Below are 24027 nucleotides of genomic sequence, written 5' to 3' on the forward strand. Positions count from 1 at the left end.
GTGGAGAGCGTGAACCCGTGGCGGCTGGAACAGGCGAACCCTGACTCGGACCAGGAGTCCAACTCGAGCTCAAAGGACAGGTTGTGGTGGTGGCGGCCGCCAGCCTTCCCCTCTCTTCGAAAGTTAATTACAACGCTTTGGTTCTTTCGGTAAAGCCACATAGAAAATCAAATAATAATAGAATACGACGTTTCGGTTGCAACACAAGCAGCCATCATCAGGTAAGAATGAATGATGTAACACAGACACGGGAACCGCGTAGGCAGACACACACGCAGAGAGAGACACACACAAAGACACACCGAGTGTGGTGACATACACCTTTGTGTGTGTCTGTGTTCTATCATTCATTCTTAACTGATGATGGTTGCTTGTGTTGCGACCGAAACGTCGTATTCTATTATTATCTGATTTAATTTTCTACGTGACTTTACCGAAAGAACCAAAGAGTAATTCCAGCAGTCACTAAAGCTTCGAATCTAGTTTCAACGACTACTGTTACACGCTGACATCGTCAAGTGCTGGACATCGTCAAGTGCTGGACATCGCCTCCCATCCATCGGCCCGCGTGCTAAACGCTGTGCTGGGGGGGGGGGGTCTGTGTCTCTGCGTGCGCTCAGCGATGTGGACGAGGGGCCGCTGTCGGTCCTCTGCTGGAACGTGGACGGCCTCATGAGGGACGAGTTGAGGGTGCGAGCACAGGCGGTCTACGACGCCGTCTCCAAGTGAGCATCGAGTCATTGCATCTGTCTGCGAGTCTGCGAGTCTGCGGGTCTCTGTATGGAGAAAGTACAATTTGGATGTACGTAGCATCACGCCCCGGCCGCCTCTGTCTCCCTGGTGGCGATGTTTCACCCACTGAAAGCAGCCACTCACTTGAGGCTGAGTCTACCTAGGGGAGGCCCAGGACCGGTTCAGATAATTGTTACTCGCTGGCGTTGGCGGTCGTTAGCTGGAATCGAACTCGGGAGGCGCCGGGTTTGTCGCGCGGCGCGCTAACCACTGCGCCACCGCTCCACCCCTCACACACAACCTGTGCACGCGCCGTGGTGGGGCGCGTGGTGGGGCGTGTGCAGGAACTCCTGTGGACGTGGTCTTTCTGCAAGAGGTTGTGATTCCCTTCTTCATCCACCTGGTCAACTGTGACAAGGAGGACGACTACTCCATCATCCCTGGTGAAACCCTCTCACAGCCACAATCTCATCTCATCGCGTGTACTTATGCAGAGAGAGAGAGCGCCTTCGCTCAATGTGCTTGACGACAGCTTACAGAGCGGTGACAGAACGGAACGATTGAGTTGGCAGGGGCGGTACTGAAAGGTATTGAGGAATGAGTGACGGCAGAGATAGAGGGCTGCTTAGGGATTACGAATGGGCGACAGGGGAGGTACGGGAAGGGGTGGAGGGGCGAGGGGAGGGAAGAGAATGGACGATAGAGACGAGGCGATGCTTCGAGAGTGGAGCGGCAATCCCCTTGGCGGTCTGTCCTAGAGGCCGCATCGCGCCGCGCGTGTTGCCTGACGATGGGACCGCCACTCGATCTCTGCAGCGGACACCGAGGGCTACTTCGCCGCCGTGATGCTGAAGAGCTCTCGCGTGAGGTTCATCTCCCACGAGGTCTTCCCCTTCCCCACCTCCACGATGATGCGGCACCTCCTGGCCGTCAAAGTAAGCGCGGCCACGGCACTCGGCCACAACACCCAGCCACGGCACCCAGCCACAGGACCGAGCCACAACAGCCACGGCACCCAGCCACGGCACCCAGCCACAACACCCGGCCACAGCACACGGCCACAACACTCGGCCACAACACCCGGCCACAACACCCGGCCACGGCACGGCCGTGCTGACGTCCGCCCAATGCTTGTGCGCAGGCGGAGGTGTCGGGCCGGGAGCTGTATCTGCTGACGTCACATCTGGAGAGCACGGGGCCCAAGTCCGAGGAGCGCGTGCGGCAGCTGCGCCGGGTGCTACGCCGCATGGCGCTCGCGCCCGCCCACGCCGCCGTCATCTTCGGGGGCGACACGAACCTGCGGGACAAGGAGGCGAGTCCGTGGGGGGGGGGGGGAGCGGGGGGTGGTGCGCCGCTAGTCGAGGGGCCCCGCGATCGGCTCTGGAACTCTTGAACTATTTTTTATATTTGACCTGGTAATGCCCGCCGAGCTGAGAATCTTTTTTCCAGAAGGAACCTGGCCACAAACGAGAGCTCAACGGAGTGTCTCTCACCATCGCGGTGGAAATGCAGAGCGGCGAAATACTCTTAAACGCGCGACGTCGATCGATTGTAAAACGTGGAGGGAGAAGAATTCACGCGGCGAGCACCGGGATTTTGAGCCGCTCGCTCGTCCTCTCGTTTCCGATCCGGCCGCCCGTGCGTGCGTGCGTGCGTGCGTGCGCCACAGGTGCGGCGGATGGGCGGGCTGCCCGGCGGCGTGGCCGATGTGTGGGAGGAGCTGGGCTGCCCCGAGGAGACGCGCTACACCTGGGACCTCTCCCTGAACGACAACCGCCAGTTCGATCCTCCCGCCACGCCGCGCCTGCGCTTCGACCGCATTCTCTTCCGCCGGGTCGAGCCCCGGCGCTCATCCGCCGGCTCCGCCGTGGCCACGTTCGCGCCGCTGTCCCTGCGCTTCGTGGGCACCGAGCGGCTGGCGTGCGGGAAGTTCCCCAGCGACCACTGGGGGCTGCTGGCGCACTTCCAGCTGCGGGCGGAGCGGGCGGAGCGGGACGAGGCGGAGGAGCGGGACGAGGCGGGCCTCGACGACGCCGCCGTCCCCCTCCAGGCGTTGGACGTTTCAGGGGAATAGTGGCTCACGTGGAGGCCTTCACCTGGCTCCACGTGGAGGACTCCACCTGGCTCCACGTGGAGGACTCCACCTGGCTCCACGTGGAGGACTCCACCTGGCTCCACGTGGAGGCTTTCACCTGGCTCCACGTGGAGGGCTCCACCTGGCTCCACGTGGAGGACTCCACCTGGCTCCACGTGGAGGACTCCACCTGGCTCCACGTGGAGGACTCCACCTGGCTCCACGTGGAGGCCTTCACCTGGCTCCACGTGGAGGACTGCACGAAACGAATCCCACAATACAGAATGCATAAATTATCAACTCCGTGACGATTGCCCGTGTCACAGTGCATACCAAGCAGGTGCACGCGTCCGCTACGGCTGAAAGCAGGACATTTATTTGACGAATCGGAAGGACAACGTGACATAAATTGGGCGCGCGATTTTTCTAAACCGTAATCAAATAAAAGACATGGGAGCCATTCCCCCGCCCGGTCGTGGCTATACTCTAATGTATGTAGTTTAGCAGCAGCAGCAGCGGCGGTGATATCACAACCAGGCCCGGCCTGCCAAAAGCCTTCACCGGCCCTCACCGCTTGAGCTCCCTGGTAAAGTATGGTCAAACACCTCCCCCACCTCCCCAATGGAACTCTTCCAGATAACCATCGCTCGTCGCAGACCACCGCGTGATTCCCGCGCGGCGGTGTGCGTCGACGTTCAAAGGGTTGACGCCGCTCTATGTACGGTACGTGTGTCGAACTTCTATCGCACCATACGTGGCCGACCTTGCTAATCGGAGGTGCGGCGGGGGGGTGGAAGGACAACAACTAAAGGCACACGGTTCTTCTCCAGCACCTAGGCCGTGTTGCGTTCCATCCCCGTCCCACACCAGCGCAGAACGTCGTGAGTGAGAACAACAACCCATAAACAAAACCCCTAAATAAAGCACAACAGGGAGAGGATGTCATCGAGTTTGTGTGCAGGAGCGACGCTGCGGCTGCTGCTGCTGCAACCGCAGCCGCCGCTCCCACCGCTGCTGCCGCTGCCGCACCGCTCCCACGCGGTTGAATTCGTGGGCCGTGAAACAAACTTTTCTTTTGGCGTTATCGATAATCGCAATGCAACAACAACAAACGAGACGTTCGGTTTGCCAGGGAGAGAAAAGATTCCGTCCGTGTCCACGAGGGCACGTTGCCGGTGACGCCGTGCGGCAAAGCAGAGGCCAAACTAAAACTAAATTATAAGAATCAATCAGTTTCAAGGACAATGCATATATTATCAGTGTGTTTTTGTGTACATTTTGACCATAAGTATTGTGGTTAATGCAGACATGATTCCTCGTAAGAAGGTTTCAGTTTTGTTGCCAGAAAAAAGGGGAAAAACCTTACAGTTATATTTTGGTACTGGCAAAGGAGGTCTAATGATGATGATATAAAACGAAATTATTCTTAAATGTTACCAGGTAAGGCCCACTGAGCTATGTAGCTCTTTTTTTCAGAAGCAACAAGGCCACACAAATGATAACTCAACGGATTGGCTTATCATCCCGTGGAAATATATAGCAGCCAAAAACCAGAGGACCCTGAGAAAAATACATGCGGCCACGGGGAGAGAGACACGCAAATATCCAGGTGTCCGGGTCGAGATCGAACCCACGACCTCCTGTATACCCAGTGAGGTCATATCTCACAATCGCGGAACAAGAAAAGGTCGCGTACGGTAAGGTCACGACCCTAGCGAGTTCGCGATCCGCGTGGCCGGCATCGAAGGCGGATCGAGATCGAGAGGACGAGCGGCTGACGGGAGAGCAAGTTGGTCGTGCTTTTGGAGAACTTAACAACGATGAGAAGCAACGACCTAGTACCCCAAGGCGGGGGAGGGGGATTGACACAAGGGCGAGAGGCTAATTGAATTTCCTTGCAGCGGGGCGCATGCCCACCACGCTTCGGCCACTGCAGTGCAGGGGTAAAAGTGCTCGTGTTATAGACACAGCATAGAGATCCATCGCCACCACACGAGCCGGTCTACACAGGGGACACGTGGAAGACCCCCATTGGGTCCCGACGGCCGCGAAGGAACCACCCTGCGAACACGCGAACGTCGGGCCAACGTTGGTTGACGTTGGCCTGACGTTTGCGTGTTTTTCCCCGGGGCGCGGCTGCTTTAAACAGACCTTCCGGTGACGGGGAGACCATTCCGCGCGGCCAAGGTTCAGCCCTTCAAGGGCACGGCGCGACGACCTGCAGAGGACGCAGGGGCGTGGGGGCAGGGGAGAAGGAGCGGAGAGGAGGGAAGGGCGGGGTGGAGGCGCTGCGCTAGAAGGCGCGCACGTAGCTGATGGTCGGAGGGCGACCGAACGCGGGGCACGTGCCGGTGTGGATGAGGTACGCGGCCACCGCCACCGCCACGGAGACCGCCGTGCCCGCAGCCACCGCGCCCACCACCGCGCCCACCACCCGCGCCGTGTCCACGGCCGCCGCTGCCGCCGCCGGCGACGGTGAAGACGGCGGCGGCGGCGGCGTGCCCTGGACCAACGTGGAACTAGAGGAGGTGCCCGACGTGGCGGGGGTCCCAGATGGGGTGGACAACGGCGGCGACGACTTCTTGGTGGTTGTTGCCGAGGTGGTGGAGGAGGTGGTGGTGGAGGTGGTGGAGGTGGTGGAGGAGGAGGTGGTGGAGGCGGAGGAGGATGTGGACGAGGACTTGGATCTCGGTGTGGTGGAGGAAGAGCCTGGGGATAACAAGAATCTGAATCAATATCGTGGAGAAATCACTCACCCATCAACACACAAACCAACATCCTCGGCAAACAAAAAACATGGGCAGGCGATTTATCTCCTCCTTGATATGTCTGCCTGTCCACATTGTTTTTTACGCATCCCATTGGCCAGGTGGCCTTCTGGGAGCGCACAATCTTTAGAAGCTCCACTGTGATGGTGATGTGGACACGCTTTACTGAACGCGGTGCAACACGTGGTCACGTAAACTCAGCAGTGGCAGGAGGCCTGAGTCCACATCTACTACACACACACACGGACTGTACATGCGCACACAAAGACAAAGATCACACGCACACCCTGCACGCACGCATCCTGCACACACACCCTGCACACACACACCAGGCATGCGCACCCTGCACACACACCCTGCACACACACCCTGCATGTACACCCCGCACACATGCGCACCCTGCACACACACCCTGCACGCGCATCCTGCACACACGCTGCCTGCACGCGCACCCTGTACACACACCCTGCACGTGCACCCTGCACACACGCTGCCTGCACACACACACCAGGCACGCGATTTGCCCCGTACCGTCCTGGGCGTGCCCGGTGGTCGTAGTGGGGCCCGCCACTTCCATCGCCTGCGGGACGATCGGCCCCCGCGTCACCGTGCGCACCGCCGTCTCGGCCGCCGCCGCCGCCCGGCGCACGCGTCCCCCCGGCACCGGCACGCAGCCGCGCTCGCACCGCGTGCCCACCACGCCACGCCGGCACAGCATCAGGTCGGCGTGCACGAACACCTGCGGCGCCCGCACGCACACCGGTGGCGCACCATGGTCGGCACAGACCCCTCGGCGCGGGGAGAGCCGCGGCGTGGGCAACTCGTGGATGGGGCGATGTGAATGTGTGAATGGAGCGATGTGAATGTGTGAATGGGGCTATGTTAACGGGGCAGTGTGAATGGAATGATGTGAATGTGTGAATGGAGCGATGTGAATGTGTGAATGGGGCGATGTGAATGTGTGAATGGGGCGATGTTAATGTGTGAATGGGGCTATGTTAACGGGGCAGTGTGAATGGAATGATGTGAATGTGTGAATGGAGCGATGTGAATGTGTGAATGGGCTGATGTGAATGTGTGAATGGGGCGATGTTAATGTGTGAATGGGGCTATGTTAACGGGGCAGTGTGAATGGAATGATGTGAATGTGTGAATGGAGCGATGTGAATGTGTGAATGGGGCGATGTGAATGTGTGAATGGGGCGATGTGAATGTGTGAATGGGCTGATGTGAATGTGTGAATGGGGCGATGTGAATGTGTGAATGGGGCGATGTGAATGTGTGAATGGGGCTATGTTAACGGGGCAGTGTGAATGGAATGATGTGAATGTGTGAATGGAGCGATGTGAATGTGTGAATGGGGCGATGTGAATGTGTGAATGGGGCGATGTTAATGTGTGAATGGGGCTATGTTAACGGGGCAGTGTGAATGGAATGATGTGAATGTGTGAATGGAGCGATGTGAATGTGTGAATGGGCTGATGTGAATGTGTGAATGGGGCGATGTTAATGTGTGAATGGGGCTATGTTAACGGGGCAGTGTGAATGGAATGATGTGAATGTGTGAATGGAGCGATGTGAATGTGTGAATGGGGCGATGTGAATGTGTGAATGGGGCGATGTGAATGTGTGAATGGGCTGATGTGAATGTGTGAATGGGGCGATGTGAATGTGTGAATGGGGCGATGTGAATGTGTGAATGGAATGATGTGAATGTGTAAATGGAGCGATGTGAATGTGTGAATGGGGCGATGTGAATGTGTGAATGGGGCGATGTGAATGTGTGAATGGGCTGATGTGAATGTGTGAATGGGGCGATGTTAATGTGTGAATGGGGCGATGTTAACGGGGCAGTGTGAATGTGTGAATGGGGTGATGTGAATGTGTGAATGGGACGATGTGAATGTGTGAATGGGTCGATGTGAATGTTTTAATGGGATGATGTGAATGTGTGAATGGGGTGATGTGAATGTGTGAATGGGGCGATGTGAATGTGAATGGGGTGATGTGAATGTATGAATAGAGTGATGTGAATGTGTGAATGGGATGATGTGAATGTGTGAATGGAGTGATGTGAATGTGTGAATGGGCTGATGTGAATGTGTGAATGGGGCGATGTTAACAGGGCAGTGTGAATGGGGCGTTGTAAATGCATGAATGGAACAATGTGAATGTTTGAATGGGGCGATGTTAACGGGGCAGTGTGAATGGGGCGACGTGAATGGGGCAGTGGTAGTCGCTGCTCTGACCGTCTTGTATCCGGTGAAGCTGAAGGCTTCGAAGCTGACTTGCTTCTTGGTGTGGCCGCTCGAGGCGTGCGTCTGCAGCGTCGAGTCCACGTCGCACCTGGCTCAGCAGCGCACGTACAAAGACAAAGGGGCCCCTTAAAGTCTCTAACGCACACTGGGCTGGGCCACCCAGTCACCCCCACGACGCCGTGACGCCCTTAACAGGTGCTCGCTAACAGCTCTCGCCCCCAGAGTTTGTTAGGGGCCATCCATAAATGACGTCACGCGATTTTGACCCCAGTAATCAGACCCCCCCCCCTCAAATATGACGTCACAAAGCTCTGCCCCCCCCCAAAATAAAACATGCTTCAAATCACTTTAAACTATTGTCATTGTCGTGCATATTTAATGTGCCGCTGCACTCTGATGTTGTAGGAGAAAACATTTCTTAAAAAGTAATTAAGTAGAACGGGTTATCTATTTTGATATGACGTCACATTTCTCAACCCCCCCCCCCCCCTCGTCACACATCGTCACTAATGTCTGACCCCCCCCCCCAGGTGCGTGACGTCATTTATGGACGGCCTCTTAAAGGGTACACGGGGGGCGGCGTGGGGAGGGGGAAGGATCTTTGTTTTTGCCCCACCCGCTGGCGATGATGTTTCGGCGCACGGCGTTGCCGGGGTCGGCGCTGGGCGTCGCGAACAGGTTGAGCAGCAGCAGCTGCACATCGAGGGGGGTGAGCGCCGACGCGGCCAGGTAGAGGCGCTGGCGGTAGCCGGGCAGCAGCGGGAAGTCGGCGGGCGCGAAGGCGGAGGAGAAGGTGGCGTCGCGGTAGAGGTCGAGCGCGAAGGAGAAGGACCCAAAGCCCTCCTCGGTCGCCGTCAGGTTGCCGAGGTCCGGCGTCATCACCACCGAGAGGCGCGCGCGCTTTGGGTAGCGGCAGCTGTGGTTGGGGGGGGCGGGGGAGGAAGTGGGGGTCACGGACACGCCGGCAACGACTGCGGACCCACGGCCGGTGGTGCAGGTGGACAGCAGCATGAATAACGACCTCGTGGCTCGTGATCACGTGGGTAGCGACCTCGTGGCTCGTGACCACGTGGGTAGCGACCTCGTGGCTCACGACCACGTGGGTAGCGACCTCGTGGCTCGTGACCACGTGGGTAGCGACATCGTGGCTCACGACCACGTGGGTAGCGACCTCGTGGCTCGTGACCACGTGGGTAGCGACCTCGTGGCTCGTGACCACGTGGGTAACGACCTCGTGGCTCGTGACCACGTGGGTAGCGACATCGTGGCTCACGACCACGTGGGTAGCGACCTCGTGGCTCGTGACCACGTGGGTAGCGACCTCGTGGCTCGTGACCACGTGGGTAGCGACCTCGTGGCTCGTGACCACGTGGGTAACGACCGCGTGGCTCGTGACCACGTGGGTAACGACCTCGTGGCTCGTGATCACGTGGGTAGCGACCTCGTGGCTCGTGACCACGTGGGTAGCGACCTCGTGGCTCGTGACCACGTGGGTAACGACCGCGTGGCTCGTGACCACGTGGGTAACGACCGCGTGGCTCGTGACCACGTGGGTAACGACCTCGTGGCTCGTGATCACGTGGGTAACGACCTCGTGGCTCGTGATCACGTGGGTAGCGACCTCGTGGCTCGTGACCACGTGGGTAGCGACCTCGTGGCTCGTGACCACGTGGGTAACGACCTTGTGGCTCGCGACCGCGGGGCTCGCCAGGCCACTCACACCACGGTGATGGTCTCCACTTGGTTGCGGATGATCACCGCCTTCTTGGACAGGATCCCGTAGACGATGGTCTGCTGCAGCGTGATCTCCGAGTCCGTCTCCTGCACGCCACGCACACACACACACACGTATATACACACGTGCGCACATACACAACAGACGCGCACGCACATGCACAAGACAAGCAGCAAGATCCCGTGTATATCTTGTAACAGACTGTAGGGGCAAGTGCTGTTAGCACAGCACATGAGGGGGTGGGTGGCCAACACCACGCAAGGCCGCCTTTGTCTCCCTAGTGACGATGTTTACACATCGCACCAGGTACTCATTTTGACGCTGAGTCGACCTAGGGGAGGCCCAGGACCGGTTCAGAAAATCGTCACCGGTGTTGGCCGTGAACGAGAATCGAACCCGGGTCACGGGGTTCGTGGCGCAGCGTGGCGCTAACCGCTGCACCGCCGCTCCCCACGCACACGGTGCGAGTCATTCACGGACTGTGGGGGGGGGGGGGGGGGGGGGCAAGTGCTGCCCCAGTTCGCCGCTGCCCCAGCACGATGTCGATTCGGGGTGCCAAGGGGTCAAGGGTTTGCGGGGGTGGGGGTGGGGGGGTAACTCGAGAGGACTTTTGGCACAAAACGAATTCGTGGCCTACCCCCCCCAAAAACAAGCATGTGCCACCGAAAAGGGTCACTGCCCGAACCGTCGCATTATATATACAGTATTACTATTTCACTTTAAAGGCCACACACACGCGGTGTTGTCGCCGTCGACGAGTGTGCAGACACTTGTCTTGTCAACCGTGCTCATGCACATCGGCAACATTTGGCAACATTTATTACATTTTCACTCCACCACAAACAATCCGGATCATTGCATCGCCTACAAAACTACAACACCCCCCCGCCCCCCACGTACGTTGACGAGGGTGCCGCAGTCCCCCACGGCGATGGTGAAGGAGAAGAAGCCGGCCGACTCGGCGAGCGCGCAGCGCGGCTCCCCGGGCGCGGCACGCGAGAGGCGCAGCTCGGAGGCGCGCGTCGCCAGCGACAGCGCACGCGGGATGCGCGCGCTCATCACGTCCGCGTCACACTCCACCGTCACGCGGCCTGGGTGGGGGGGGTGGGGTGTGGAGGTAGGGGTGGGGGGTGTGGAGGTGGGTGGGGGTGGAGGTAGGGGTGGGTGGGGGGTGTGTGGGGGTGTGTGGGGGTGGAGGTAGGGGTTGGGGTGGAGGTAGAGGTAGGGGTGGAGGTAGGGGTGGGGGTGGAGGTGTGTGGGGGTAGGGGTGGGGGTGTGTGGGGGTGTGTGGGGGTGGAAGTAGGGGTGGGGGTGGAGGTAGGGGTGGGGGTGTGTGGGGGTGGGTGGGGGTGTGTGGAGGTAGGGGTGGGGGTTGTGTGGGGTGTGTGGGGGGTTTGTGGGGGTAGGGGTGGGGGTGTGTGTGGGGGATGTGTGGGGGAGTGTGGGGGTGTGTGGAGGTAGGGGTGGGGGGTGTGTGGGGGATGTGTGGGGGGTGTGTGGAGGTAGGGGTGGGGGTGTGTGGGGGTGTGTGGAGGTAGGGGTGGGGGGGTGGAGGGTGTGTGGAGGTAGGGGTGGGGGTAGGGGTGGGTGGGGGGTGTGTGGAGGTAGGGGTGGGGGTGGGTGGGGGGTATGTGGAGGGGGGGGGGTGTGGAGGTAGGGGTGGGGGTGGAGGTAGGGGTTAGTGCCGCTGCGCTACAAAACCCCGGGTTTCTATTCATGTCGAGCCCGGTTGGCTCTACGCACGGCGCGACAGGTTCAACGTGAGCGAGACGACAGCGTGGTTCTTCGAGAGCGGCAGCGGCGATTTTCTGAACCGGTCCCGGGCAATCGCCCTCGTCCTACGGGCGACTTCAATAGCTGCACGTGACTTCAACAGCTGCACGTGACTTCAACAGCTGCACGTGACTTCAACAGCTGCACGTGACTTCAACAGCTGCACGTGACTTCAACAGCTGCACGTGACTTGTGTTGAGCTCCGGGATTGTTTCTGAATGTGTGGGGCAAGGCCGTAGCCAGGGAGTCAACATTGGGGGGACCAAATCTTCCAGGGGGTCTGGGGGTCCCCTCTCCCCAGAAAAAACTATCTAAATCTGAAAACTAATTTCCTGCCATTTCCTGCCTAAAATATTGAAAAATTCACTAACAGATAGGATGGACTTTTTATTTATTTTGTACAATAATGTCTAATAGTGTATTGTATTACATTGCTCTGTTTTTTGTTTTTTACCTTTTCTTGTGTCATTGTATGTAATGGCAGAGATTAGGGATTAATAAAGTACAACCATAACCGCAATCATATAAACAGAAATCTATTTTATAGCAATATATGGGAGGGGGGACATTTTGAGCACATTTGAATATTGGGGGGTGTGTGTCCCCCCCAATATATATTATAATTACGGCCTTGGTATGGGGGAGCGGTGGCGTCGCGGTTAGCGCTACGCTGCGCTACGAACCAGGTGACGATTCCCGCTACCGGCCAACACCGGTGACGATAACCTGAACCGGTCCTGGGCCTTCCCTAGGTCGACTCAGCCTCAAATAAGTACCTGGTGCGATGTGTAAACATCAGAACTGAGGACACAAAGACGGGCAGGCGTGGTGCTGGCCACCCACCCCCTCGTATGCCGTGCCGGCCTTCGTAAGCGTTACTCGTTAAAAGCGCTTGCCCCATAAGTCTGTTCAGCCTATACGGGGGATCTTTGTCTTTGGGGTGAAGGGGGTTCTTACGGGGAATATGGGCACGTGACGGCACAGGAAGATGGACATGCCGGTAGGGACACACGGACACGTAGACACGACGTGTCCGTGTGTCACACTGTGGCGCGTTCTGGCGTGGCGTGGTATGATGGCTCGTTGAGTCAGGTGTGCTGTATCGGGCTGTATCGGGCTGTGACGTGGCGCTGTGACGCTGTGACGCGGCGCTGTGACACCTTTAAAGCAGCCGTAGGCGCCGTCGCGCGCCTCGCACACCTCCCCGCCCCCGCACTGCGCCGCCGACTCCCTCGCCAAGCCCCGCGCCACGCAGTCCACGCGGCGTGCACAGCCAGGGGCCCACCACCACGTGTCCACCTGCACCACCACCACCACCACACGTGTCACCACCACCACCACAACCACCACACGTGTCACCATCACCACCACCACGTGTCCACCTGCACCACCACCACACGTGTCACCACCACCACGTGTCCACCTGCACCACCACCACGTGTCACCACCACCACGTGTCCACCTGCACCATCACCACCACACGTGTCACCACCACCACCACCACCACACGTGTCACCACCGCTACAACCACACAAGCTGTGGGTTCTCTCCAGGGTGCTCTGGTTTCCTCCTTCCCACGTGAACAACAAACACGACTCTTCGATAATCGAGTGGAAGGCACAGAGCTGTCACCCCATACGGTTTACCCGTAATCTTGTACAGGGAAATTGAGTTTTCAGGCCCATGTGGAGTACAGCCGTTTCAATACGGGCACATTTGTTTTTATTTGTTTGTGTTTCTCCCTTGTGCTGGGACTTTGTAGGATGCACGTTCAGATTTATAAGGGCCACGGGGTGACCAATAAGGCATTAATTGGTCTGGAATAAGCCACTGATAATGGGTTGACAGGTATGAAAACATCTTACAAATAAACACCTCGGTGTAGCAGCAGCTACGGCAGGACCCTCCTGACGGTGAGTCCTGCGACTCAGCAGCGCGACTCTCCTGGGTCAATACGGTCAAGGTCACCTCTTCTCCACCGCCCATTCTCCTCCTCTTCCCTCGCCCCTCCACTCCTTCCCCGTCTCTCTCCCCACCCTTTCGCGACGGTCAATCATTCCTCAACCCATGCGGCACGCCCCTGCCACCGAAATCATTCTACTTTGTGTACACACCGCACAGTGTACGCTGTGTCGAGCGCCGCGAGTGAAGCAGTCGCTTTATAAAATGTCAATAAAAAACGAGGTGGAGAAATGAATGCCCGTCGTACCGCGTGGTAGAAGCCCTGCCACACGCAGCCGCACGTGTAGAGGGCCTGGCAGGCGCCGTCCTGCAGTGCGAAGCCCTGTGGGCACTCGCAGCCCTCCACGCACGGCTCAGAGCAGCCCGGCACCGCCTCCTCCTCGGGCTGCCAGCACGTGGAGGAGCACGACCTCAGGCAGGAGCGGTACGAGGCTCGCTCGGGGCACAGAGGGGCCGCTGGGTCACAACGCAACACACGCAACGCACCGAAGATCAAGATGTCCCCGGTGCTGTTTGCGAGGAACGCTTATGAAACCCGACATGGCACGCGAGAGGGCACCACGGCCCGCCGCCTTTGTCTCCCGATAGACGATGTTTACACACTGCGCCGGGTACTCATTTGAGGCCGAGTCGACCTAGGGGAGGCCCCAAGAATGGTTCAGATAATCGTCACCGGTGTTTGCGGCCTTGAGCGGAACACACCACGCACACAAGCACGTCATCATCGGCACCTCCAATTAGCACGGTTGGCTATGTATGGTGCAAACGAAGTTCAACAGCAGTGGCAGCGGTATCAGGGATTTAATTTTCACTGAATGGTTTCTGTGTGGTTGGTAAACAGGAGTAGTTTAGTGACTAGTAGTCGCAGACATGGCGAGAGTGGTATGGTTATTATACTGGATGTGGTGTGCCGGGTAGATAGTTTCCAGGTTGCGTACCCGGATAGACTCGGCTAACACTAAATCCCGGATACCATATGCAGCAGCAGCAGCAGCAGAAACAACAGATGTATCATCATCAGCAGCAGCAGCATTATAATCATCAGCATAACACACCAGCAGCAGCAGCAACAGCAGGGTCATCAACATGCCTCCACTGGGGCAGCTGGCAACAACAGCAACATGAGAGAGGGAGGGGGGACACAGGGGGGAGATGAAGGGTAGGGGGAGAAAGAGACGGAAGAGCGCATTGGGGATGATGACGAAGACAATGACAAGAACAATGATGATGATGGCGATAATTGGTTGTAGAAGGAGGTGATCATGATGACCACGATGACGACGTTGATAATAACGATCATGATGATGATAATTACGACCACAATGATGATAATGACCATGATGACGACGATGATGATGACAATGATCAAAATTGCGATAATGATGACCATGATCATAATTACAACCACAATGATGATGACCACGATGATGATAATTTCAATCACGATGACGATAATGACCATGATGATGAAGTGGGCAGGAGGGGGGGGTGGGGGTCCTCACGGCATCCCGCGGGTCCCCTCCACGCCGTGCTGGGGGTGCCCCCAGCTCGCGCGCACGAGTCGTGGTAGTTGGCCAGGGCCCGGCAGAGCGCGGCCTGGGTGAGGCCGGACACGGCCACGTCCCACACGCAGGCGGCGTGCGGCGCCTCAGGGTCCACCGCCGAGTGGCAGGGGGAGAGGTCCCCGCCGGTGTCCGCCAGCGGCGCGCACAGACGCGCCGCCTCGCTCAGCAGCACGGGGCTCGGCTGCGGCGCCCAGCCTTCGTCATCGGAGCACCTAAGCACACGGGGGGGTGGGGGGGGGGGGGAGGGTCACACGGGGTCACGCGGAGTCACGGTGGCTACACGGGGCGTCACGCCGGGTCACGTGGGGGTCACACGGGTGGTAGAGGGCATGGCAGGTCAGTGGGTCGAGTCTGTTTTGTTAGCCGTGCTTGTGCACCACTACCAACGCAGCAGCAGCATCACCAACGTCATTGGTACATAAACCATTCCCGCTCCCCCCACCGCAGTCCCCCCCCCCCCCCCGCCCACCTCTGATAGGAGACCCCGAATATTTGAGACCCAGGACCGGTTCGGATAATCGTCACGGGTGTTGGTGACCGCCGGGTGCCGAGCGCGGCGCCGCCGCTCCCCGCGCCGCTCACCCGGCGGGTCGCGCCGCTCGCTTCCAGCTGTTGCCGACGTCGGCGCTCGAGTTCCTCGGCACCCCGTCGGGCCCCGCCGCGTCGTCCGCGGGGTCCCCGTTGAAGTCGCCGCAGAGGCCGCACACGCTCCCGGCCACGGTGGGGTCGAGCGACAGCCACACGGAGCGGCCCCCGTCCCAGCGCACCCACAACCCCGCCTCGGCCAGGCCCATCAGCACGAAGGAGCCGCTCGCCCGAAGCCAGACCCGCGGGGAGGGGCGGGCCGGTAGCGACACGCGAACACCGTCCACCTGCACGCTCGATCACGTGCGGCGAGATGTTAACTACCTCGCCAGGTACGCGGGATGTCGTGGGTTCGATGCCGATCCTGACGCCTGCTGTGTATTTGGAGTTTGTGGTGTCTCTCATCATCATCACGGTGGCTAGATGTTAACTACCTCGCCTGGTGTGCATGAGGTCGTGGGTTCGATCCCGACCCTGACGCCTGCTGTGTATTTGGAGTTTGCGTGTCTCTTATCATCATCACGGTGGCTAGGAGATGTTAACTACCTCGCCTGGTATGCGGGAGGTCGTGGGTTCGATGCCGATCCTGACGCCTGCTGTGTATTTGGAGTTTGTGGTGTCTCTCTTATCATCATCACGGTGGCTAGGAGATGTTAACTACCTCGCCTGGTATGCAGGAGGTCGTGGGTTCGATCTCGACCCTGACGCCTGCTGCATATTTGGAGTTTGCAGTGTCTCTCTCTTTCCCCGTCGTGGCGTGGGTTTTTACCCGGGTCACTCAACATTTAGAATCAACATCACGCGTTTAAAGTATTTGGCTGCTATAAATTCCCACGATATGATAAGCCACTTTGTTGAGCTATCATTTGTGGCCAGGTCGCTTCTGAAAAAGAGCTACATCGCTCAGTAAGACAAACAAATTGTTTAGTTTAAGGAGGGCCGTTGCCCGAAACGTCGATGATTTAATTAAGATACCTGAGGCAGTGCTCAATGTAAGTCGGAGCCGTTCCGCGATATCTCGTCTATTGTCATCATCGGAGCGTACGGCCATCAGGGTGCAATAACGTAGCGTTATTATAAAGGATGGACTCACGTTGTACTCCAGCAGTCAGAGCTGTCCCTGGGCTACGGCTAATCGGGGCTGTCGCCCCGGGCCCCGCGCTTTGGGGGGCCTAGGGGAGCCCACACGGTGTGAGTTGTCCCGGGCCCCGCACCCCCCCCCCCCTCTATGGACGTCCCTGCTAGTGGTAGTAGTGCCTTACGCCAATAATCGCATGCATTTATGTCATTGGGTAATGTTTTGCGTTTTCAAATCGACCAGGTCCGATCATTAAGGCATCGGCACTGTGATGAGTTCCAGAGTTTAGCAGCATCGAATGAGGAGGGAGAGGAGGGCAATTGAGAGTTGGGAATGAGGAGGGGGGAGATGGGATGGAGGAGTGGGAGGAGGAGGGAAATGGGATTGAGGAGGAGTGGAAGGAGGGAGATGGGATGGAGGAGGAGGGTGATGAGATGAAGGAGGAGGGAGATGATATGGAGGAGGAGGATGATGAGATGAAGGAGGAGGATGATGAGATGCAGGAGGAGGGTGATGAGATGGAGGAGGAGGGTGATGAGATGAAGGAGGAGGATGATGAGATGCAGGAGGAGGGTGATGAGATGGAGGAGGAGGGTGATGATATGGAGGAGGAAGGAGATGGTATGGAGGAGGAAGGAGATGGTATGCAGGAGTGGGAGGAGGAGGTGATGGGATGGAGGAGGAGGAAGTTACAGGATGAGCGTCCAGTGATGGCGGTACCTGCGCGGCCCCGTCGCGGCCCAGCGACACGGTGAGGTTGTGGAGGCGCACGGAGACCCCGGGGCTGTTGGAGTCCCCGAGGGAGACGATCACCTCCCAGGGGGGCGCGGCAACGGGGGCGCCCCCCACGCAGGGGGTCACCAGGGTGTAGGTGCACGTTCCGTGGAAGCGCATCGCACGCCCGTCAAACGTGACCACGTGGGGGGCGTTCAGCCAGCACGAGCCTGTGTGCACGCGTGTGTGTGGGGAGGTGGGCACGTGTGTGTGTGTGCACGCGTGTGTGTGGGGAGGTGTGCACGTGTGTGTGTGTGCACGCGTGTGTGTGGGGAGGTGGGCACGTGTGTGTGTGTGCACGCGTGTGTGTGCGGAGGTGGGCACGTGTGTGTGTGTGTGCACGCGTGTGTGTGGGGAGGTGGGCACGTGTGTGTGTGTGTGCACGCGTGTGTGTGGGGAGGTGGGCACGTGTGTGTTTGTGCACGCGTGTGTGTGGGGAGGTGTGCACGTGTGTGTGTGTGTGCACGCGTGTGTGTGGGGAGGTGGGCACGTGTGTGTGTGTGCACGCGTGTGTGTGCGGAGGTGGGCACGTGTGTGTGTGCACGCGTGTGTGTGGGGAGGTGTGCACGTGTGTGTGTGTGCACGCGTGTGTGTGGGGAGGTGGGCACGTGTGTGTGTGTGCACGCGTGTTTGTGGGGAGGTGGGCACGCGTGTGTGTGTATATTGGGGGGGAGGGGGGAGAAATGATGTGTGTGTGGGGGGATGTGTGTGCAAGTGTGTGTGTGGGGGGAGGTGTGCACGCGTGTGTGTGTGTGTATATTGGGGGGGGGGGGGAGAAATTATGTGTGTGGGTGGGGAGGTGTGTCCACATGTGTGTGGGGAAGCGCAGCGCGCTAACCCGAGTTCGATTCCTGCTCACGGCATACACCAGTGACGATTATCTGAATCGGTCCTGGGCCTCCCCTAGATCGACTCAGCCTTAAATTAGTACCTGGTACCTGGCGCGGTGTGTAAACATCGCCACTGGTGCTGGCCACCCACCCCCTCGTGCGCTGTTCCGGCCTTCATAGGTGCTGCTAGCTAACAGCACTTGCCCCAACAGTCTGTTAAGGCTATACGGGGGATCTTTGTTCATCTTTGTGCACGTGTGTATGTGTGGGCAAGGGTGTGAACATGTGTTTGTGTGGTATTTACATTTGTAAATATTACATTGTTCATGTTTCTTGGCGATGGGTGAGTAGTTACCTAACAGCAGCTCTTGAGCAAGAGGCAAACCCTTCAAAGATCAACAACATTGGAGCAGCACACGTGAAGAAAGGCCATTGCTCGAAACGTCACGCATTATATGTCTGTCCTTGTTAAGGCCGCGGTGTTGACAACGCAGCAGCATCACCATAAACTATGTTTATATATGCTGTCTTTCCGACAGACCTGTTCTTTACCTGAGGACGGCTGCTTGCGTTGTGGCCGAAACGTCGTGAGAATTGTATTTTATTATGTTTTATTTTTATTATTTTATTATTTCCCTTCTACGTGACTTTACCGAAAGAACCAAGAAGATGAATCCCTGCAGTCACGAAAGCTTTAAATCGAGAAATATTTTATATACATCCAAAGACAAAGAACCCCCGTATAGCCTTAACAGACTACATAATCGTGGCAAGAGCTGTCAGCGAGCACCTATGAAGGCCGGCACGGCACACGAGGAGGTGAGCAGCCAGCATCACGCCCGACCGCCTTTGTCTCCCCAGCGGCATTGTTTACACACCGCACCAGGTACTCATTTGAGGCTGAGTCGGCCTAGAGGAGTCCCAGGACCGGTTTGGATAATCGTCACCGGCGTTGGCCGTGAGGAGGAATCGAACTCGAGTCGCTGGGTTCGTAACGCAGCGCGCTAGCCACTGCACCACCGCTCCCCCATTCACCATCAATCACGGGAACCAACAGCGTCACGCGCAGCTATTGAAGTCGCCTGCAGGAGGAACACAAATGGACAAAAAAAACCCCCAAAGCTGTTTACTTGGGGAAAATATTTGAATGCCGAACCGGTCCCATATTTATGAACCGCTCTAACCACTCAGCCATCCAATGTGGAAAAAACAAAGACAAAGATCCCCCGTATAGCCTTAGCAGACTGATGGGGCAAGTGTTGTTAGCGAATAGCACCTACGAAGGCCGGCACTACACACGAGGGGGTGGATGGCCAGCACCACGCCCGACCGCCTTTGTCTCCCCAGTGGCGATGTTTACTGCACACCGCGCCAACTTCTCATTTTGAGGCTGAGTCCACCTAGGGGGTCAGCAGCGCTGATGACTCCGCACTGATTTCCACGCTAATTTGCATTGCGGCGCGCGACGATTTCCGCAGCGGGCAGCAGTCGCGGCATTCTTACGATACGAGTCGAGCAACCCACCCTCACAACACCAGCCCGACCACGAAGCCCACCACCTGCCAGCCATGGCCAAAGCCTTAACTCCTGTAGCCCTGTCACTGGCCCTACCACTCACACGGAGCTATCAGTCGCGATCACCGTACACGCAAGCCAGAATTCTAACACTAACCATACTACCAGCCCATAACCATAACATTGCTCTTAACCCCAACACGAGCCCAAAGTCCTGAATCGAATACCAGCCCCAGCTACTACACAACAAGCACGAACCCTGATCTTAACCATAACCAAAGTCGTCACTCTCTCCATCTAGGACCCCCCCCCACGGCCCCCCAGTAACGATGATCACCGCAGGGCGCCGCTACTCACGCTGGGAAGCGCCCTGGACGGGTCCCAGGTCCCCGCGAGGCTGCCCCCCTCCTCGCACCACCAGGACCCCCACGATCGCGACGAGTAGAGCCCCCCCACGCCTCATCCTCATCATCATCATCTTCGTCGTCGTCGTGCTCGCCACGGGCATCAACCCGGAGCCGGCGTGTTGGGTGTCCCCTCCGTTCAGCGCCACCAACGAGGAGGAACCATCGACAACGAGCGCTGCGCTGGACACGGCGGCGGCGGCAGTAGCGCAGGGCCGCCCCCCCCCCCCCGCATTCCACCTGTGCGCGATGCTGTCGCGCCCCGCATGCCGGGAGTAGCTGCGTCACTCCCCGCTCACCTCGCCCCGGCAATCCTCGTCACGTTCACCGCCTCCTCGCCGATACCGCCACCGTCAGCACACGGGGGACGCGCCCGGCCCCGCGGGAAGCCCCGCGCCTGCCCTGCGAAGTAGGGGGGGGGGCTGGGGAGCGGTGGTGCAGCGGTTAGCGCCACGCTGCGCTACGAACCCCGGGCGACGCGAGTTCGATTCCTCGCTCGCAGCCCACGGACACCAAGTGAGATTTTCTGAACCGGTCCTGGGCCTCCCCTAGGTCCACTCAGCCTCAAATGAGTACTTGGTGCGGTGTGTAGTAAACATCACGATTGGGGAGACAAAGGCGGCCTGGCGTGGTGCTGGCCACCCACCCCCACCGTGTGCCCTGCCGACTTTCATAGCTAACAGCACCTGCCCCGACAGTCTGCCACAGGCTACACGGGGGGTGTTGTTCTTCATTTGTGGGGGGGGGGCGGTGGGGGGGGCGTCTTACGTCGGCGACAGACCGGTCCGTCCGGTGGGTCGAGTTCAACGTACAGCTCCTCACTTACCTGTACCCACAATCCCCTTCACTCACCTGTACCCACAATCCCCTTCACTCACCTGTACCCACAACCCCCCTCACTCACTTGTACCCACAATCCCCTTCACTCACCTGTACCCACAATCCCCTTCACTCACCTGCACCCACAACCCCCCTCACCTGTACCCACAATACCCTCACTCAACTCTACCCACAATCCCCTCACTCACCTGTACCCACAACCCCCCTCACTCACCTGTACCCACAACCCCCCTCACACACCTGTACCCACAGTCCCTCACACTCACCTGTACCCACAACCCCCCTCACACACCTGTACCCACAATCCCTCACACTCACCTGTACCCACAACCCCCCTCACACACCTGTACCCACAATCCCTCACACTCACCTGTACCCACAACCCCCCTCACTCACCTCTACCCACAATCCCTCACTCACCTGCACTCACAATCCCTCACCTCTGCTCACAATCCCTCATTCGCCTTTATAAAAGTTGTTTGTAAGTGTCCGTCCGTGTGAAATGAGGCGGGCGAGTGCAGCAGCCAAGTAAACCTTGGTGGAACCTTGGTCCAACGTTGGTCCAACGTTGAGCACGTTGTGCCAACCACGTGCCAAACGTTGTGCCAACGTGAGCATGTTCACTGGGAGGTTGTGAGAGTGCGTCTGTCAAGGCAGAAGGTCCCAGACACGTGCACGCGAGAGACCTGCCGTGACAAGCTGGACCAGACCCTCGGACAACGACGACGACGAAGCTGCGGATCGACAAGAAGCGCAACGACGACGTGGAGAGAGAGAGAGAGGGGAGAGGGGCGAGAGGGGCTCGCTTGCAGTGGCACCCAGAGACAGAGTAAGGCGGGCGGGGGGGGACACCACGTGGATCAGAGATGGTGGCACGCGAGTTAATGAGAGGCATCGCATTGGCCGTCAGGACACGTGGCCATTCGAAAGGGTCACGTGGCCATTCGGCAGGGTCACGTGGCTGGAGGAAGCGGCGATGGCACGCGGTCGAGACTGGCGACGGAGTGGCAGCCATGGGGCGGGGGGGGACGATTGAGAGGTTTGACTGCTGCGGAGATGGAGCGATGAAATCCGGTTTGATATCGCTCGCCACTGCTGTAGCCGGTTGGGAATATCCGGTGCTCGTTAACAGACAGCTCTTGCCCCAACAGTCTGTGAAAGGCTACACGGGGGTCTTTGTCTTTATCTTTGTGTTGAAAGCAATACCTGTTCTTGACAGCAACCTTTATTAGACACAGCACTTGCCCCAACAGTCTGTCAAAGGCTACACGGGAAGTCTTTGTCTTTATCTTCGTGTTAAAAGTGTAGTGTTGTAAATACTGACGAATAAAATTCTCATGAGGCAACATGTTGGTTTATTGTCTTTACTACAAGGTCCCTACATGGAGGGCATATCGGTCCCTTCGCCCGATACCTAGGGAGGTATGGCCTCCGAAATATACGGGACCTAACACTGGTAACCCGTTCCCTTTCGTCCTCCGGCTGGGACCTAGGGGAGGCTCACTGACCCCGACCTCCTGGTCCGTGGGTCCTGACCACTGGCCTCTCTGAGCTCCGGCCCTTAGAAGGACCGCGGAGCCTGGGGTCCAGGGTCCTATTCTCCAGCCCGGTCTTTGGTCTTCAGTGTGTAGATCACAGAGCCAGCGCCAGAGGTCGCAAACGGGTTTTGATTCCTTACCCGTACCCAGCCGCACCAGGGTCGCAATCGGGTACCCGTACCCTACCCGATACCCGGCTACCCGTACCCGGCCGGGTATCGGGTAGGGTACGGGTACCCGATTGCGACCTCTGGGATGAAGCCATGTTGCAGGCGCAGGTGGGTTGATTCTAGGAACTTGAATTGTGAGAAGAGACAAGACGTTGGGAAATGAGTGACAAACGGTGACTCACCAGTGACTCGCGGCCTACCCGTACCCGGCCGCACCAGGGTCGCAAACGGGTACCCGTACCCGGCCCCGGCCGAGTACGGATAGTCGGGTATCGGGTAGGGTACGGGTATCGGGTACCCGGTTGCGACCTCTGGGCACAGCGCTCTGAGTGCTTTGGCTTATATACTCGTTCGTGGCTTGCTCCGCCCTAGCCACGCCCACCTTCTGGAACACTCTGGGCCATGCTGGAAGGTGACATCATTCCCCCGGTCCCCTCCCCACCCGGGGGCCTGGGGAATGTGTCCCAGGATCCGTTTACTGGGATCCACCGTTGGCCCCTTTTTGGTCCATGGACATTTGCCCTGGCGAGGTAATGCCTCTGCCCCCTATCGACAATAAGTGGTACTACAGGCATGCTGAATGGTGAGTGACAATCACCCCTACAAAAGCAATGTCTGTTCTTGACTGCAGCCTTTTTTTACTGTGCACTTGCCCCAACAGTGTTCGTGGTAACAGGGGGATTTTATTGCCTTTGTGTGCATGTTCGTGTGTATATATGTGCGTGTGTCTGTGTGTGCATGTTTGTGTGTATTTTCTGTCCGTCTGCTACAGGAGAGGTGTAGGGAATTCCAACAAGACCTACATCTCTGCTTTATTGATCTGGTCAAGGTCTAGGATACCATCAGTAGGCCTGGGCTCTGGGCTGTTCTTCGTGCTTTCGGAGTCCCTGACCCTCTGCTCACGATCATTAAGCACCTTCATGATGGTGAGCGGGCCCGGGTAAAACTACGTGGCCGGGAGTCGGAGCCATTCCCTGTACACCTTGGGGTGCGACAGGGATGTCCTCTGGCTCCCACATTATTTAATATCTATTTTGAGCACGTAGTTCGTGAAGCCTTCAATAGCTGTACCGGGGGAATTTCCATTTGGTACAGATATAATAGGAGGCTGATCGATGCCTGGGTGCGATCAAAGGATGGCTCCCTATTGGTCAACCACGTTATGTATGCCGATGATTTGGTAATAGCTGCTCATTCAGAGGAAGAGTTGGAGACGCTGCTGCTGAGACTGGAGCGTGCCACTAAGAGGTGGGGCCTTACCATCAGCCCCACCAAAACTAAGCACCTGCCTGGGTATTTTGTACCATCGGACACTCCACCCCCACAATTCCCAATCGGTGATGGGGCAGTTGTGGAGAGAGTGGAGAGTTTCCCATACCTGGGCAGTGTGCTTATGACCGGCTCCAGTTTAACAGCAGAGGTCTCA

The 24027-nt window shown here is 58.0% G+C and overlaps 2 protein-coding genes across 2 annotated transcripts; one reads left to right on the forward strand and one right to left on the reverse strand.

Annotated features, from left to right (window-relative positions):
- Nucleotides 1-1018: 1018 nt before the first annotated feature.
- On the forward strand, nt 1019-3140 carry LOC133344032 (tyrosyl-DNA phosphodiesterase 2-like; the record flags this gene model as incomplete). Its single annotated transcript, XM_061553984.1, has 4 exons — nt 1019-1175; nt 1549-1667; nt 1874-2044; nt 2402-3140. Coding segments are annotated over 4 exons (852 nt in total), but the record flags the coding sequence as incomplete, so codon positions are not given.
- Nucleotides 3141-3166: 26 nt separating this feature from the next.
- Nucleotides 3167-20363, reverse strand: LOC133344098 (mucin-19-like). The gene is made up of 12 exons (XM_061554058.1): nt 20007-20363; nt 17251-17474; nt 15450-15739; nt 14805-15079; nt 13550-13758; nt 12501-12639; nt 10468-10658; nt 9553-9653; nt 8449-8748; nt 7824-7920; nt 6106-6313; nt 3167-5515 (listed from the first exon to the last, which is right to left on the reverse strand). The coding sequence occupies exons 1-12, from the start codon at nt 20155-20157 to the stop codon at nt 5100-5102; spliced, it is 2601 nt and encodes an 866-aa protein (XP_061410042.1). The 5' UTR covers nt 20158-20363; the 3' UTR covers nt 3167-5099.
- Nucleotides 20364-24027: the final 3664 nt, after the last annotated feature.

Source organism: Lethenteron reissneri, chromosome 19 (genome assembly GCF_015708825.2).
Source record: "Lethenteron reissneri isolate LAM-NWPU_2019-01 chromosome 19, ASM1570882v1, whole genome shotgun sequence".
NCBI classification, from domain to species: Eukaryota; Metazoa; Chordata; class Hyperoartia; order Petromyzontiformes; family Petromyzontidae; genus Lethenteron; species Lethenteron reissneri.